The 18,961-nt window shown below is 41.5% G+C and overlaps 1 protein-coding gene across 1 annotated transcript in view; it reads right to left on the reverse strand.

Annotated features, from left to right (window-relative positions):
- ACOXL (acyl-CoA oxidase like) overlaps window positions 1-18,961 on the reverse strand; it is a 553,504-nt gene that overhangs the window by 213,018 nt on the left and 321,525 nt on the right. Inside the window, exon 12 of the mRNA XM_069075565.1 lies at window positions 9,024-9,177. Within this exon, the coding sequence (XP_068931666.1) occupies window positions 9,024-9,177 (154 nt within the window). The remainder of the gene's footprint in view (window positions 1-9,023; window positions 9,178-18,961) is intronic.

Here is an 18,961-nt window from a genome sequence, read left to right on the forward strand (position 1 = left end):
TTTGTTTGGAGACACATCCTGTCTTTTGTAATCTACATTTCTCTACGTACATTCTTTCCCTGAAGATCTTCTCCATTCTCTTAGTTTTACCTTCCACCTCTATCCTGCATGGCTCCCATACTAGTCTCTCTGGTCTTGAACCCTCTCTTCATCCAGTCTCTCTCCCTTCCTCCCTTCCTCCCTCCCTCCCTGCCTCCTTCTCTCCCTTCCTTCCTTCCTTCCTTCCTTCCTTCCTTCCTTCCTTCCTTCCTTCCTTCCTTCCTTCCTTCCTTCCTTCCTTCCTTCCTTCCTTCCTTCCATCATTTTTGGAGGTAATTGGGGTTATGTGACCTGCCCAGACACACAGCTAGTAAATATCTGATCCTGGATTTGAGCTCAGGTCCTCCTGACTCCAGGACTATCTATTGTACCACCTAGCTGCCCCCCCCTCCATTTCTCTAACAGCCTGCATGCCATGTTGTATTACACAGATGATAGAGAAAAACTGAATTGACTTTATATATGGCAGCCCACTTCTGGGATAGGATTAGAAGGGAGAAAAATAAGCATTTATATAGCATATCTTGGTGCTAAGTTCTATGCTAAGTGCATTACAATTATTATCTCATTTGATCCTCACAACAACCCTTTGAGGTGTTGTTATCTCCATTCCACAATTGAGGAAACTGAGGCAAACAGAGGTTAAGTGATTTGCCCAGGGTCACACATCTAGTAAGTGCCTAGGCTGGATTTAAACTCAAGTCTTCCTGACTCCAGGAGTCATCTTTATCCACTGTGCTGCCTAGATTTTAAGAAAAAGTTCCCTGTCATGCCACCTGTGGATTCTCAAAATTCTACCTGTTAAAGATTCATTCTTCCTGATCAAACTCTTATCTCTAGTAAAACCGATTTATACCACTGAGAAAAGTAAACCGTGAAGCCATTATAAGTCATTAACAACATAGTGCAAATTAGTGGGTTGATTACTTTCCCAGCACTAGAGAAATGAGAGTAGGTTTGGATGGGGCAAGGTTGGGAAAGAGAGGTCCAGAACATGAGCACTGCCAGGGCTGAGCTAATCTGGGTAACCTCCTTCCTGGAAGCACTCTCTTCTACAGTCTTCTTCCTTCCATCTTCCTTTTTCACAGCCTAGGAATTGGATACTGATCAACTCTCCTCCCCAAAGCAGAGGAAAGTAACAGAGAGCAACACTTGGAGCAATGGGGGAGAAGCATGGAGGGGAGGAAAGAGAGGTTGCAGAGACAATAGGCTAGACAGCAGGAAAGCTTCCCAACCATTAGGACAGTCGCAATGAGGAAAAAGCTGCCTTAGGAGGTAGTGAGGTCCCTGTCACTAGGGCTCTTCAAGCACAGATTCGATGACTGCTTGATAGAGATGATGGGAAACATCTACTAGCTATGGGCTGCAGGGCCAGTTGCTGCACTTCTCTGTCTCCTCATGTAGAATTGCCTGCCTCTACCCAACCTCCCTGAAAAAAGAACCACAACAGCCTTGTATTTAACCTGCATTTACTTGGTGCATATTTTTGTATTTATTTATATGTGTATATTACATCGTCCCTTCTACCCCCAGGAAAACATAATTTTATCTTTTTATTGGGTTTGTTTCATATCCTTAGCACCTAGCATTGTGCTTGGCATAGAGTAGGTGCTTAATAAATGCTGGTTGGTTAACTGAGAAAAGAGGATTCTTTTATAGCTATGGGTTTTCCATATTCTCTGAGATTCAAGTGGGTGATTGACTTCTATAACGAGGAGCCCTGAACAGCCAGTGAGAGTCCAATGGCCCTGAGCACAGCCAAGTTGAGAAGACAGGATAGACTTTAAACCCTGATTTCCTATTCCCGCCTTAATTTAAAGTTGAGACTCACAAAGCACTAGGGAATATTTAGTTTTATAGGTTTGAAAAGATTAGAGAAGCTGATTTTTAAAAAAAATCATAGACACTTTGAATACTTCTGTATCTTTTGCAAATCACATTCTATATCTAGAAATGAGACATACAAGAAAGGGGAGACAGAGTTAGACAGAGAAAGGGAGAGAGATGGGGAGATGGGGGAGAGAGAAAGGGGGAGAGAAAAAGGGGAAGGGGAAAGATGAAAAGAGAAGAGAAAGAGGGAGAGATAGGGAGAGAGATATGGGAAAGAGAGAGAGAAAGAGAAAGGAGGAGAAGGGTAGAGAGAAGGGGGAAAGAGGGGTAGAGGGAAAAAGAGAGAGAGAGAGAGAAGAGGGAGGGAGGGAGAGAGAGACAGAGAGACAGAGAGAGACAGCCAGCTGGAGCAGGAGCAGGGCCAGCAAACACCTGTTTAAAGAGGCAGATTAGTCCAGGATGCCTGCTAGCAGCTTCGAAGCAGCACCCGGCTCACTTGAGCTGAGTGTGGAAATAAGCCACCTGGTCTCCTGATTAGTTAGGCCATTAAGTGAGGTCAGACTGTCATTACTGTAAATTGCTTAGCTGCTTTGGCAGACTCTTAAGTTCTGGGCCCAAAGGGAATTTGGTGTGTTGTGGTCCACTGCTGCATGTCATTTTAGCAGTTCCAATTTCTTTCCCACTCATGATGGCCACAAGCCATCCCGGAAGAAATAACAGGAACGCCCCCAGGGAAAACTGCAGACCCTCTCTCTATTTTCCACAGTTCAGACACATTTACTGGGCTACCATATTTCTTGCAGGTTTCCCCTTGACACAATATCATATATACAGAGCCTGGAAGGGCTGAGGGGCTGAGCCCAGAGCCATCTCTTATGGTGGGCCATCTACTCCGTGTGACCTTTCCTGATTCCCCCAACTGTTAGTGCCTGCCTTCCTTGCAAACCTATTGTGTTTTCATCTTGTATATTAATTTTATACAAGGGGAGAGAAAGGGAGGGAAAGAAGGTTCAAGATTAACTGAGTTTCCCAAGAAACTTGATGAAATTGCAGAATAAAACAGAACTAGATGTAAGTGTTCACCCCTTTCAGACTTGAAGTGGCCCACTGGTAGCTTGTAAAGGATATGCCCCTGTCATACTTTGGTCATGTTAAAGGAAACGTCAAGAAGTTTCTCTATCTACTTGTGGTAGCTGTTGGCTCAGTAAAGGATCAAATACAGCTCTGGAGGTCTTTAAAAAGCAAGAGAAGTTCTGAGAAGGCCATCATCTCAGTTGGTCCAGAAGAAAAAATACAACTTTCTCCTTTCTGTCTGTCTGCCTCTCTTCCCCTCCCCCCTTTCTCTGTCTCTATTTGCTTCTCTCTGTCTCTCCCTTCTCTTTCTTTCTTCCCCCTCTTCCTCTCCTCTCTTTTTTCTCTGTATTTCTACACACACACACAAACACACACACTCTCACACCCTCTATGAAGAAATAAGTCAGCTCTTGAGAAGGCCATCAGCATGGCAACTTGCCCAGAAAAAGACCCCTCACCTAGCCAAGCAGGGGCTTAAGCACAGAGAGTGGATTTGACTGACAGGAGCAGGACCAGGGGGCTTGGGTGGTCCAATCTGCCCAGCACCCAGCTCCTACACTAGGAAGGAACAGTGTAAAGCCACCACAAGCAAAGACAAGAAATTGAGGTCTTTACTATGACAGAGTTCTGAAGCACTTTAGCTAGATGTAGTGTCTTTATATGTGCCTGACTGGTAAACTCCTTTTGTCTTCACGCTTCCCACTGATACTGTGTAAATTTGTGGACAAGTGCCCAGAAGCGTGAACTGTGCGGGCCAAATGTGTCCGTACAAGCTTATGCTCTCAGTGTTTTCATTCTTCTCATTGCTACTCTGTGTAGTTGGTGTGCCTTAGGTATATGGGGAGATGTTTAATAAACTATCTTTTTTAAAAAAACTCAACACTGTTGGTTAACTATAAAAAGTAAACATGCTAAAAGAGTCTCTCAAGCTATAGTTCAAAAAATGTGAGCCTACAAAGTACCTTAAATTTAGGATAGTCGTCCCCCTGGGCACCCAACCTCCAAATTCAAATTAGGGGATATCCCCAGGAGGGTGGTTTACTTGTATGTGGACATAGTGTTGCCAATAGAATGTAAGCTACTTGGTGAAAGGGGCTGGGTTTTTTCTTCATATCACTAGAACTTAACAAAGTTAGAAAATAGTAAGTATTTAATCAATATTTATTGATCGATTGAATCAGTGAGAAGTTGGGGAAAGCTAGATTGTATTCACTTCCCTCCCAGGGTCATTTTCTGTTCTGAAGGACTAAAGAAGTTACAAAAGGAAGATCCTTGGAGGGAGAGGGTTGGGAGGAAGTAGGAGAGTACCCTCCATGATGGTAAAGGGGCCTTTATGGGACGACTATGTACACAGACCTCAGGTTTTGGGGGGAGGAGTAATATGTGGTGAAGCACTCTTTGCTCTGTTAGCTGTCTCCCTACCTCAGCAAAAGGCCCAGCTGCTCACTCCTATTCACCATACGTTCCACAGACATGATTCTGCATAAATGGTATAGTATCCGACTTGTTTTTCTCCCTCATTTTGCAATCTCATTCACTCATTTACTCAAGAAATATTTATTTTGTCTACTAAGAGCATTGCTTAGTGCTAGGTAGTAGGGGAGATGACTATTTTCTTATGATGAGCTTTCTGTAAATCCAGATTAGGCTAGTAACATAATATGGCAGAATGACTTTATCTTTGTCACAGGCCTTTGTGCTTCAGTAACAAGAGCTTACATTTATAGCTCAAAATTGTTCCATGGCTCCCTATTACCTCTAGGATAAATTATAAATCCCTCAACTTAGCATTTAGGGCCCTTCACTATCTAGCTGTCTTTTGTTCAGTCGTTTTTCAGTCATGTTCAACTCTTAGTGACCCCATTTGGGATATTAGTTTGCTATTTCCTTCTCCAGCTCTCTTTACAGATGAAGAACTGAGGCAAACAGGGTTAAGTGACTTGCCCAGGGTCACACAGCTAGTAAGTGTCTGAGATTTGAACTTGCAGGGAGTCTTCCTGCCTCCAGGCCTAACACTGTGCCACTTAGCTGCCCCAATCTGGCTCTCTGCTACCTTTAAAGATTGATTTCATGTTAATTTTTTCCCCCACAGACTATTCCAGTTAAACTGGCCTTCTTCCTGGCTATTCTCTGAACTCAGTAATTCATTTCCCTCTGTGCTTTTGCCTAGTTGCTTTTCCATGCCTGGAGTGAGTTCTTTGGTTCCTCTACTTCTTAGAAGCCGAGCTTCCTTCAAGGTGGACCCCCTGTTATGGAAAGCCATTGTGGATCTCCCAAATTATTAGTGCCCTTTCTCTCATCAATTAATAAATAAATGAGCACTTATTAAGTGACCACTAAGAATCAGGCTCTGCCTGACAGGTAATAAAGATAATATAGATATAGCTTGCTCAGAGATGCTGATGCCCTGTGACTGTTTTCATCTCTGTGTAAATGGTTCATCCTCTCAGTAGGCCAGGCTCCTTGAGGGCAAATACCATTTCCCCCTGTCTTTGATCTATGGTGCTTTGGCCATTAGATGTGCTTAGTAAATGACTATTGAAATAGATTGACTGTGTTGGCTATAATGCTTACAAAGCATTTTCCATTGGGCAAGGGAAAATAAGTGTTGGTGAGGACAACCCTTTAGGTTTACATTTATTAGAATCAATCAGTGAATCTGACACCAGTGAATCACAGGAGGAAAGATCCTGCATTGACCTTAGGGAATAGTTTGAAACCATGGATGAGATTTTTGTTAGTAAACAATACATAGGGGTGGCTAGGTGCTGCACTGAGTAGAGCACTCGCCCTGAAGTCAGGAGAACCTGAGTTCAAATCTGGCCTCAGACACTTAACACAAAAACTAGCCATGTGACCTTGGGCAAGTCACTTAACCCCAATTGCCCTCAAAAAAAAAAACTCCAATACACCTATATTACAATAGTCAAGCAAAGTCATACAAGAAAACAGGTTTAGAGCTGGGAGACACCATAGAGGTCATCTAATCCAATTCCCTCATTTTATAAATGAGGCAACTGGGCCCCAGAGAAATTAGGTGCCTTCCCTAAAGTCACATCCCTGAGCGAGAACTCAAGACTTTTTAGAGTAATTTTTTACAGGTATTTGGAGGTGGCTAGGGCTCGAGCTCAAGCCAGTTCCTGCTTTTACTCCACCATCTTTGTTTAATGCCTCAAATAGGACTTTTTAAACTCCAAGTTTATCTTTCTCCTACACCACAGAGGGCAGCTAAGGTCTTGCAACTGAGATGAGCAAGTGTTTACCTATGACACACGTATGATCCCATCCCACTACTGAGGAAACGTCTTCAGGGATAGAAAATTGAGAGTAAACTCATCTGGCACGATTCAAACAGCCAATTCCAGTTGAGATTTTCCTGTGAATTTCTACTAAATGTTTATTCCTCCAATGATTACTTACTTCACCAATTTTGGTGTCTGGCACATAATAGGTGTTTAATAAATGCTTTCTGAATGACTGATTTCTGCATGCTGAACTTCAAACCCAAACCACAGAAGAACTTTGGAATATCCCCAATCAGCATAATGAAGACATAGGATAGAAAATGCTAAGACCTGGCAGGAGCTAGCTTCATTGGTCCCTCAAACCTCATTGTTCTCCTACTGGACACACTCTGTTTCCTCACTCTCTCATTATCACATATAGTCTGGTTTGATCCCTTACATGCCAATCCCCTTTCTGTCATCTGGCTCCTTTTAGTACCTTGGCAGAGGTGCCAGCACAATTGTCACTGGCTTTGGGGTAGTTGTGGCAGCTCTGGGACAAGCAGGGCATCTCCAGGAACACTCTTGAGGATAGGATAAGACATCGCCTGTATCTTCCTCTCCCACTATGCCCCACTGGGCTGCATTCTCCCTATTATAGCACCAACCAGGCCTGGGAGTACAGAGACCTGGTCTTGGTCGATCAATTTCTAGGTGAACTGCTAGTAAAAATTACATCAATCCCCCTAAGATTTTGGGAGAAGTCAAGGAAGCAGAGCACAGTTCCTCTATGACTTGGTAAAAAGTTTTGCTATGACAAAAATATTCATCCCCTTCCCACCAACCCAGTAATGAAACTCTCAGAAATGGCCCAGGTTGGTCTTGGGAGATAGCAGGCATTCAGCTGACCCATTATGGACACATCCATACTTGAAACCGATCTAGCTTTATAGAGCCTTTCAAAACTTATGCTCTATTGCTATAGGCTTTAAGAACCCATAATTACCTTGGCATCAACAATGAGGCACTAGTATTGGACTTTAGTGTAGCAGTGAAACTAGAGTAACATGCGCATTATATGTGTGTGCATATGTGCATATGTATGTATGTATCTATCTATCTATACTTAAATCAGCTCCATATAATTCTTTTTTTTTGGAGGGGAGAAGGCAAGGAGATTGGGGTTAAGTGACTTGCCCAAGGTCACATAGCTAGTAAGTGTCTGAGGCCACATTTGTACCCAGGTCCTCCTGACTTCAGGGCTGGTGCTCCATATAGTTCTATAAGGGAATACATACACACACACACTGTAATTGTGTCTGCTGACAGAACCAAAATTAGACCAAGACAATCAGACCTTTCCCCAGGATGTCAAAATTTAGAAAGCTCAAGAATTTAGATTAATGATTTTAGAAGATTGCGTAATTCTCACTGTGCTACATTTTGACCAAACTTTCACAGTAGCAAAAAACTATACAGTAGCATAGAAATAACTGTACTCAGCACCTAGTTAACAAGAATAATTAGATCAATTAGAAAGCTACCAGATGGCACACTTCCTCCCCCAAAGACTACATACCAGGTGAGTTCCTCCCTAGTAAGGTCCTGCCTTATTCCAACCTCATCACTCCAGTCATTAGCTTTCCCAGCATCCTGGGGTTTCCTTCCCCTCCCCCAACCACCCATGTCCCAGAGTTTGTCTCCTTCCACTCAACTGAATTTATCTTAATTTCTTCATGTACTATTTCCACGCCAGAAATGGCAAGGTTGATTTGAGGGTTGCTTGTCTTGGGTCCAGTTTTGTGTTGGCTTATCTTGATCCATATTGCTAGGTATAGCTGTATATGCTGATGTTTAAATAGAAAGTTTCACCATGAATCTTCAACATCATCTTTAGAGAACTTGGGCAAAAGAGTGGAGGTAGGGTGATACCCACAGCTATTCTGGCTAATTTCATTTGGCTCCAGTCATGTTGGAAATTATTTGTAAGGGCTTTGTTCATTTAAGCCAAATAACTGTCTAGGAGTGGATACTCTTGGTTTTATGACAACTCTCCTTTCACAAGATGATAATAGCATCTTATGCTTAAACACAGGTTCATTAAAATGGATTTTGAATCAATTCTATCGTGTATTTTGAAAATGCTTCTGATTCCGCTTGCCAAAATCAAAGAACATGTTTTTCTGCCTTAGCCAAGAAACTATGGCACTCTTTCTAACTTTATTTCTAATTGTTACAGGCCAAAGCTAAGAGCATCAGATTTCTACATGTCTCTTTTCTGTAACAGCCAGATTCCACCTTTAACAATGAGAACAGCTAGATGGTGCAGTGGACAGAGTGTTGGGCCTGGAGTCAGGAAAACTCATCTTCCTGAGTTCAAATCCAGTCTCAGACATTTACTAGTTGTGTGAGCTTGGGCAGGTCACTGATTAAGTGATTACAGTGATTAAGTGATATAGGATTACCATATGCCTTAGTTTCCCTAAATGTAAAATGAGCCAGAGAAGGAAATGGAAAACTACCCCAATATCTCTCCCAAGAAAACCCCAAATGGGGAGTAGGTAGGTGGTACAGGGAATAGAGCACCGACCCTGGAGTCAGGAGGACCCGAGTTCAAATTTGGCCTCAGACATTTGACACACTTGCTAGCTGTGTGACCTTGGGCAAGTCACTTAATCCCAATTGCCTTGCCTTACCCCCTTCAAAACAAAAAGGAAAAGAAAACCCTAAATGGGGTCATAAAGAGTCAGAAACAACTGAAACAAACTTTTAGCAATAATGAGACTCCAAAGAGGAAAAAAAAATAATCCCTCTGAGGGCCAACAATAGAACTTTTTCTTGATTTCTCCAACTCACCATGCCTCCAGTGCACTCCCGACAATCTTGTAAACAGGTTATATTTTCCCAGGTACTATATGCCTTCAGTCCTGCCACTAGAGCCTGCAAAGATCGACTGTTGACAAGATCCTTCTCATGAAAGATATCTTCATCCAATAAATCCCCAGCATATCTAGAAGAGAAAATTTACAAAGCAGAATGACTTAACATCTCAACCACACGGCACGAAGCGACCCCACTGACCAACTAGAGAGCTTGAGGTAAACCACAAGGCTAAAATCTGGGTCTCAGGCATGGCTGAGAACTTGATACATGCTTTCAGTCTTTAAGGTTGAGCCTTTGAATATACCATAATAAAATCCACCAACCACACTGTTCTGCCTTGGTAAGAGCCAATGCCCACGTCTCAAACATTTTGTTTTCATGACTTGTGTGAGTTATTTCTCATGGATCTTTTGTAATGAGAATCCTCATAGCCCCATCTCTGCTGTTCTCTATCTACCATAGAGCTAACACCTCACAATTGGTATTTCCTAATACCATCAATTCTATGAAGCCGACTTCAACTCAAAGCTTTTTGTTTGGAGGCTCTGACATTGTATCTCCCCAATAACGGCAGGTGAGACTGTCCCTGACGCTGATTCTTTCTCTGCCTGGGTCTGGCATTCTTTGTTTCTTGTGGTTCTCATTCCAGCTTTCTGTATCAGAAATTCTGAAATTATTTTTGCCATATATACATGTAATTTTTAAAAGGTCACTTTGCTGCTGTTGTTCAGTCATTTTTCAGTCATGTCCAACTCTTCGGGATCCCACTTGGGGTTTTCTTAGCAGAGATACTGGAATGGTGGAGTGGTTTGCCATTTCTTTCTCCAGCTCATTTTACAGATGAGGAACTGAGGCACAGAGGGTTAAGGGACTTGCCCAGGGTAACACAGTCAGTAAATGTTTAAGACCAGATTTCAATTCAGGAATATGAGTCTTCCTGATATAAGGATCAGCATTTTATCCACCATACCGTATAGCCACCCTACAAAAGGTCATCATTTCCTCTAATTCCTCAGACATTTTGAAAGCCTATTTAAAGAGACTTTTCTGGGACCCATATATGCCAAAATATTTACAGAAGCTCTTTTGTAATAGCAAAGAACTGAGAACAAAGTAGCTGCCCATAGATTAGGGGATAATTAAACAATGTTTTTCTACACAAAGGTAATGGCTCATTTCTGTATAATGAGAGGCAGGCTGTTGTAGTGGATAGAAAGCTGACTTTGGATGCAGATGGCCAAGTTCAATCCCTTTACATTCTGATATATAATATATGACCCTTGGCAAGCAATTTAACCTATCAGTACTCTAGGCAACTCTCTGATTAGAATTATCAAGAAGGGGGCAGCTAGGTGGCACAGTGAATATAGTACCTGCCCTGGAGTCAGGAGGACCTAACACTTAACACTTACTAGCCATGTGACCTTGGGCAAGTCACTTAACCCCAATTGCCCTGCCTTCCCCCCTCCAAAAAAAGAGGGGAAAAAAAGAATTACCAAGAAGGTACCAACATGCATTAATAAATAAGAGTTTCTTCAACTGGGAATTCCTTTCATCAGTGAAATCACAGGTCCAGTCCCTATTGTTCTCCTAATAAACAATGAATATAAAATGTTCAGAGAAACATAGAAAGACATACTATGTGACCTGCTACATAAAGGAGGTAGAATAGAGAAAACAATATAGAGGAGAAAGAGAACCATAAAATTTTGAAAATAAAAAACAACAAAGAAACTGAATACTGTGTAACCATAAGGACCAAATTTGGCTGAGAAGAGACTTGACAGAAATACTTTTCTCCCTTCTTTGCAGAGGTAGGAGATTATGGGAGTGGAATATTGTCAAAAATTGGTTGATAATTAAATTTTCTAAACTACTTTCTAAATTCTTTTGTTAGGGAGTTGTAGGGGCAGGAAATGGGAGGGACATATTTGGAAGTGAAGGAGATATTAAAACAAAAGATAATTTTAAAAAAGATAAAGAAAAATAAAATAATATTTTTGGTAGTAATCACTAACAGAAGATTTTGTGGTAACTTATCCACTTGCCACCTCCTTCTTTCCCAACACAAATATGACATAATTTACTCCATCCTTTTTCACATCTGGGCTTTTGTTCTTATGCCTTTCAGATACATATTCTTAGGGAAAGACATTCCCAGTTACTCACTTGGCCTGAATTGCTCACGTGAGCTTATTTTTAAGGTGACTTATCATTTGTAAATGTTAATGACTCTTTTCTGATGCCCAACCAACAGAGAGGCAAGACACTTACAGTGATGGAATTTTTTAAAATTAAATTTTATGTTTATTTTTAGTTTACATCATTCATTTCCACAAGATTTTGAGTTACAAATTTTCTCCCCATCTTTCCCCTACCCACCACCCCCAAACAGCAGTTCCACTGTATACCCTCTCCCTCAATCTGCTCTCTCCTATATCCTCCCCTATTCCCCCTCTGACTTTCCAGTAGGGCAAGATGGATCTCTTTACCCCAGTGCCTCCAGTGCCTGTATATCTTGTTTCCCAGTTGCATGTAAAAAGAAATAATAATAATAATTTTTTTTTTTTTGCTTTCTGGAGGGCAATTGGGGTTAAGTAACTTGCCCAAGGTCACACGGCTAGTTTTTTTGTGGGTGTTAAGTGTCTGAGGCCAGATCCGGACTCAGCAGGTCCTCCTGGCTCCAGGGCCGGTGGCGCTGCACTCACTGCGCCACCTAGCCGCCCCAATTAATAATAATATTTTTTAAACATTTGATTTTAAAAATTTGAATTCCAGATTATTTCCCTTCCTCCCTCATCACCCACCCTTACTGGGAAGATAAGGAATTCAATATAGGTTGTACATGTGTAGCTACACATAACATTTCCAAAGTGGATATATTGTGAAAGACTGACTATATTTCCCTCCAACCTATCCTGCCCCCCACTTGTTCTATTCTCTACCTTGACCCTGTCCCTTTTCAAAAGTGGGTGCTTCTAACTTCAGTCCCCCCCAACCTGCCCTCCCCTCCTTCATCCACCCTCTCATCCTATTCCCCCATACTCTCCTGTAGGGTGAGATACCCTATTTAGTGTGTATGTCATTCCCTACCTAAGCCAAATTAAATGAGAGTAAGGTTGACCCATTCCCTTTTACCTTCCTGTTCTTCCCCTCCATTGAAACAGTTTTCCCTTGCCTCTTCTATATGGGATTATTTGCCCCATTCTGTCTCTCCCCATCTCCTCTCATTATATTTCTCTCTCACCTCTCAATTTCACCTTTTAAGTGTCATCCCTTCCTATTCAATTGGTCCTGTGCCCTGTCTATGTATACCTGTACATATAAATATACACACACTCACATATGTATTCATATGCCCATATACCCTCCTATAGAGACATATATGTATGTATACATATATACATTTATATCCCCTTCAACTATTCTCATACTGAGAAAAGTTGCGTAAGTTACAATTATCATTTTTTCCATGTAGGAATGAAAATAGTTCAACTTTCATAAGTGCCTTATGATTTCTTTTCCCTGTTTACCTTCTCGTGCTTCTCTTGCTTCTTGTATCTGAAGTCAAATTTTCTATTCAACTCTGTTTTTTTTTTCATCAAGAATGTTTGAAAGTCCTCTATTTCATTGAATGACCATAATTTCCCCTGAAACATGATACTCAGTTTTGCTGGGTCTTGGTTTTAATCCCAGCTCCTTTGACCTCCAGAATATCATATTCCAAGCCCTTCGATCCCTCAGTGTAGAAGCTGCCAGATCCTGGGTTATCCTGATTGTGTTTCTACAATATTCAACTTGTTTCTTCCTGGCTGCTTATAATATTTTCTCCTTGATCTGGGCACTTCAGAACCTGGCTATAATGTTCCTAGGAGTTTTCTTTTTGGGATCTTTTTCAGGAGGTGAGCAGTGGATTCTTTCAACCTCTATTTTGCCCTCTGGTTCTAAAACATCAGGGCAATTTTCCTTGATAATTTTTTGAAGGATGATTTCTGGGTTCTTTTTTTGATCATGGCTTTCAGGTAGTACAATAATTTTTTTCTCTCCTGGATCTATTTTCCAGGTCAGTAGTTTTTCCAGTGAGATATTTCACATTGCGTTCTATTTTTTCAATTGTTTGGATCTGTATAATAGTATCTTGATTCCTCATAAAGTCACTAGCTTCCATTTGCTCCAATCTAATTCTGAAGGAATGATTCTCTCCAGTGAGCTTTTGAGATTCTTTTTCCATCTGGCAAATTCGGCTTTTTAAGGCATTCTTCTCCTCATTGCCTTTTTGAGCCTCTTTTGCCATTTGAGTTAGCCTATTTTTTAAGGTGTTATTTTCTTCATTCAGGTTGTTGACTCTCTTTTCATGATTTTCTTGCATCATTCTCATTTCTCTTCCCAATTTTTCCTCCACTTCTCTTATTTGGTTTTCAAAATCCTTCTTAAGCTCCTCTTTGGCCTGTAAGCAATTCATATTTTTCTTGGAGGCTTTTTGTACAGGAGTTCTGACTTTGTTGTCTTCCTCCTATTCCATACTTTGATCCTTTTTGTCCCCAAAAAAGGAATCTGAGGTTTGACTGTTGTGCTTGCTTTGCTTCCTTTGCTTGCTCATGTTGCCACTCAATTACTTGACTTTTGAGCTTTTTGCCACAGTAGAACTCTACTTCCAGAGAGGAGAGCTTTGTCTCAAATCACTGGGGTTTTCATAGGTGCCGGAGGCATTAGTTGGGTGCCCTCTCTGAAGCCTCCACATTCTGTGGCACCTGGTCACACACCCCAGGACCTCCACCCAAGACAGTGATCCTGATCCAAGGAGGCTAAAGCCAAGAGTGATTACCCCTCAGACTGGTTGCTTGGTCCCCATATGATTTGCAGGCCAGGAGGTCTGAAGTAGCCACAGTGTGGTGGCTGCTGCTCCTCAGCTGTTTCTCACCCTGGGGGCAGGCAGAGGCTGGATTGCACTCCCAGACCCCCTCTTCCCAAAGTCCACTGACCTCTCACTTTGTATTTGGCATTTATGAGTTGATAAATCTGGAAACCGCCACAGCTGCTGGTGATCCACTCTCCTGAAGTCTGCTCCAGGGTCAGGGATGCCCTGAGGCTAAAACTGTGGGCTCATGCAGGGCTGGGCTCTGCCCAAAGTGTGCTTCAATGGACCCTTCCTGTTCTCTTGCTGGGCTGCCTTTAGCGGGAGGTTTCTCCCTGTCACTTTGTGGGTTCTGTAGCTCTAAAGTTTGTTTAGAGTCATTTTTATAGGTATTTGAGGTGGTTATGGGGGGAGCACAGGGAGTTTTCCTGCTTCTATGCCGCCACCTTGGTTCCACCCCCCAGTGATGGAATTTTTTAACCATGGAACCTTCTGAAACAAATATTGACTTTAATAAAATACACCAAAAAACACCCTTTTCTTTCTGCCCTTTTCTTACTATTCATCCCGCTGCCACTGTGTGTTTCCATTCCAACTTTTTCTATTTCATTTTGAAGGAATTATTAAGATACCATATGAAGGGAAGCATGATGTAGTGCAGATGTCAGCAAACTATAGACAAAGGGCCAAATATAGGCTTATGCTACATTTGGTGCATCCCAAGGTAAGAATGGTTTTTAAAATTTTATTATATTATGAGGGCAGCTAGATGGCACAGTGGATAAAGCACTTGACCTGGAGTCAGGAAAACCTGAATTCAAATCTAGCCTCAGATACTTACTACCTGTGTGACCTTGGGTAAGTCACTTAACCCTGTTTGCCTCAGTTTCCTCATCTGTAAAATGAGCTAGAGAAGGAAATGGCAAGCAGCTCCAGTATCTTTGCCAAGAAAACCCCAAATCAGGTTATAAAGAGGTGTTTACAACTGAAATGATTGAATAACAACATTATTATTTTATTTTTATATTTTAAAATAAAGTTTTATTATATTTTAAAAATATTTTATTGTATTTTAAAAATTGTATTTTATTGTGTTTAAAAAATAAATGCCATTCTTATTTCCCAAGCCTTAGAAAAACATGAAGCAGGCTGTAACAAAGCGGGGTTACATAGTGGATGGAGTCCTAGCTCTTGAGTTTGGAAGATCTGAGTTCAAATCCATTCTCAGACACTTACTGACCATGTGACCCTGGGCAAAACATTTCTGCTTGCCATGGGGACAATAGACAATAACAGCACCTACCCTGAAAGGTTGTTGTTAAACCCCTTACAATCTGGCTTCTGACCTGATCATTCAACCAAATCTACTCTCCAAAATTACTAATGATCTCTTAATTGCCTAATGCAGTGGCATTTTTCTCAGTTCTCATTCTCCTCTCCCTCTCTTCACTTTAACACTGCTGATCACTCTCTTCTCTTTGATACAGTTATCCCTTCCCCATTGTGACTTTCACCATTGCAATTTCCATATGTCAAAGGTCACCATAAGAAATTAAATGGGAATTTGGGGAGAGTTTCACAGAAGCCTCAGATGACATGCAGAGGCCAGCAGACAGCACAGAAAATATTTAGAAATTCAGAAATGTTTAAAATATATGTATAGTATTGTATAATATCAACTCAATTTTTACAATAAGGTACTGTAAACACCCCATAAAAGAAAAAGAAAAAATTCACATTCCTTCTCTGGTACAAAGGGAGGGCCAAAACTTTTTACTCATATTTTCCAGATCGAGGGGGCCCATACCCCTAACCCCCACAATGTGGAAGGGATAACTGCACTCTCTTCTCTCTAGGTTTTTAGGACACCACTCTCTCCTGCTTCTCCTCCTACCCATTTCATGGTTCCTTCTCTGTCTCCTTCCCTAGAACCTCTTCCAGATCATGCCCTTTGACTATGGATATCCCCTCAGAATTCTGTCTTGGGCTTTCTTCTCTTCTCCTATAATACTTCATTTCGTGATCTTATAAGCTCCTATGCATTTAATCACCATCTCTAGGCTAATGATTCTCAAATCTACCTATACTCCTCCAGACTCTTTGTTGACCTCTAGTTTCACATCTCTGACTACCTTTCAGACATCTTGAACTAGCTGTCCAGTAGGCATCTTAAACTCAATATGACCAAAACATCTTCTTCCCAGTCCCTCAGGATCAAAACCTAGGAGTTATCTTGGATTCCTCACTATCTCTAACCGTGTCCCCTCCATATCCAAGCTGTTATCAAGGCTTTTCGATTCCACCTTTATTTACAATATCTCTCCTATATACACCCCCTTTTCCCCTCCGACATTGCCACCATTCTAGTGAAGGCTTTCATCACCTCACTTCGGGATCACTGTTGGGTGGGTCTGCCTGCCTTGCCAATCCATCCTTCATTAAGTCACTAAAGTGATTTTCCTAAAGCACAGATCAATCATGTCACCACCTGTCCCCAACTTAATAAACTCCAATGGCTTCCTATTGCCTAGAGGATCAAATACAAAATGCTCTGTTTGGCATTCAAAGCCCTCCACAACCTAACCTCTTTCCACCATTCCAGTATTCTCACACCTTACTCAGTGAGACACACTTTGATCTAGTGACACTGGCCCCATAGCTATTCCACATTCAAGACACTCCATCTCTAGGCTCAAGGCATTTTCTCTGTCCCTCCTGAATTTCAACTATTGACCTCCCTGCCTTCCTTTCAGACCTAACAAAAATCTATAGGAAGGCTTTCCCAACTCCTCTTAATTCCAGGGCTTTCCCTCTGTAAATTATCACCAATTTATCCTGTATAACGCTTACTTTGTATGTACTTGTTTGTATTTGTCTCCCCCTTTAGACTATAAGCTCCTTGAGGGTAGGGACTGTTTTTTGCCTTTTTTTCTATCCCAGCACTTAGTACAGTGCCTGGAATATAGCTTAATAAATGTTTACTGATTGATTGTGAGAATAAAATAACATGTTTTCTCTCTTTCTCTTTTTTTTTATTTTTTAGTTTACATCATTCATTTCCACAAGATTGAGTTACAAATTTTCTCCCCAATTTTAAAATAACATGTTTAACAGAGTAAATATCTCTATGAAAGCACCACGTTATGATTTGGGACAGCTGGGTCAAAACAAAGCACCTGGCTTGGTAAATTGTCAGACCTTGGGTATATAGACATTTTTGCTTTTGGAAAGAGGTAGGAAATCAGTAAACAGTATCTTAGTGGTGACAAACCATTTTATCCAGTACTCACAGTGTTGCACAGTCAGGAACCAGAAAGAATCTGAAGTTGCTAAAATGCTTTGGGAAAAGTATTGTTCTATAGCTGGATTCCCTGCCAAAACCAACTCTAACTCAGGTAAAGAATCTGAAAGCAAACTACTGAAGGAGGTGTTGGGTTTGGCAGGAATTAAGATGCACAGAACCCTCCCTTACCACCCTCAGGGAGATCTAAGCTGCCAAACATGGCAGAGCTCCTGAGGCTTGAACAAAAAGCTCATTGGAATCAACACACATGCATATAATGCTCCCAAGAATGACACCACGGGCTCCACTGCCTATCTGCTGATGTTTGGGTAAGAGTCAGTATGCCTACTGACTTGAAGAAGACATAGAAATTCATGCCCAGTACATTTCTCACCTAAAAGATTGACTGGAGGCCTACCACCTTGGTCGACCATGGTGCAGAAAAGCTCTCACAGAAACAAGCAATGGTATGATGCTTGAGTTAATTACCAGGGTCTTCTGCAAAGGCATGCAGTTCTGCTAAGAAGTCTTGGAGGGTAGGGAAGACCAGAAATAGTGAATTAATGGAATGCCATTTTGCATTAAGTATCTGGCAGCTTTGCAACCTACAAAACAGATCTTTGGAGGGGTTAGTGCCATTCAATGAAAAGACATGGCAACAACCTACAGTGAATTGAAGAATTAGTCAGATTTCCAGGTGAGCAAGAAGAAAAGAGCAATGGAGAATCAGCCCAATGGACTCTGCCAGGACAAGGACACTCATCAGTGGCAAAGAAGACCTCTGACATAATAGCTTAGATCAGGGGTGGGGAACTGCAGCCTCGAGGCCACATGTGGGTTCTGGGGTGCAGCCTTTTGACTGAGTCCAAATTTTATAGAACAAATCCTTTTATTATGGGGATTTGTTCTGTGAAGTTTGGATTCAGTCAAAGGGTTGTACTTGAGGACCTAGGGGGCCACATGTGGCCTCGAGGACACAGGTTCCCCAGCCCTTGCTTAGATGATGATTTGAGAGGTCAAGAAGTCAGTGTTGGTATATTCTAGAGGGTCAGGGAAATTAACAGGTCTAAGGAAAACATATTAGGACAAGGGGAAGGGGAAAGAGAGAGTGAAAAGTGAATACAAAGGCATCCCTTTTCCTGACTAATACTACAGGTGTGTGGGGCCCTAGGGAGCAAAGGGCATCCTTAGCAACTAGAGATGTCAATGGTCTGCTCAGGCCATCCGGAAACTCTGGGAGTCTCAGTGGAAGTACAAGGCTTTTTTTAGTCAGTGACCATGCTCATATAAGGTACTTCAGAACTAAGAGGAGGAATGTCTACCCACATGTCCACTGTTAGAATGCATGTAACGTGTATCTAGGATGTAGCTGCCAAATATGTCATTTTGTGTTGTACGTAATCCATGCCTTCTTCTGCCATAAGTTCTCTTGCTTTATGTTTCTTTGATATATCTGCTAGAAAGCAGTTAGGTATGTCATATCCATATGTAATATGTTTCTGCACATGAATCTGGTCACTTTGCCCAGTCCTGTTATCCAATGCAATATTACACATGGTATTTGATCTGTGTCCTTCATTACTTCAATCAACAATCATCTATTAAGAGTCTACTATGTGCTGTGCTAGGCAATGTCAGATGCTGGGCATACTTAAAGTCGTTATATATACCATTAATGGTATGCAATTTATTATACTTGCTATAATATTATTGCTAGCCATGTGGAGTTCTTGTGAAAATGTCATATATTAAGTACCCAAATGGGCATTTTGT

Source organism: Petaurus breviceps, unplaced genomic scaffold, assembly GCF_028583685.1.
Source record: "Petaurus breviceps papuanus isolate PSGF00001 unplaced genomic scaffold, PetGlider_PUasm1.0 90919, whole genome shotgun sequence".
In the NCBI taxonomy this organism is placed as follows: domain Eukaryota; kingdom Metazoa; phylum Chordata; class Mammalia; order Diprotodontia; family Petauridae; genus Petaurus; species Petaurus breviceps.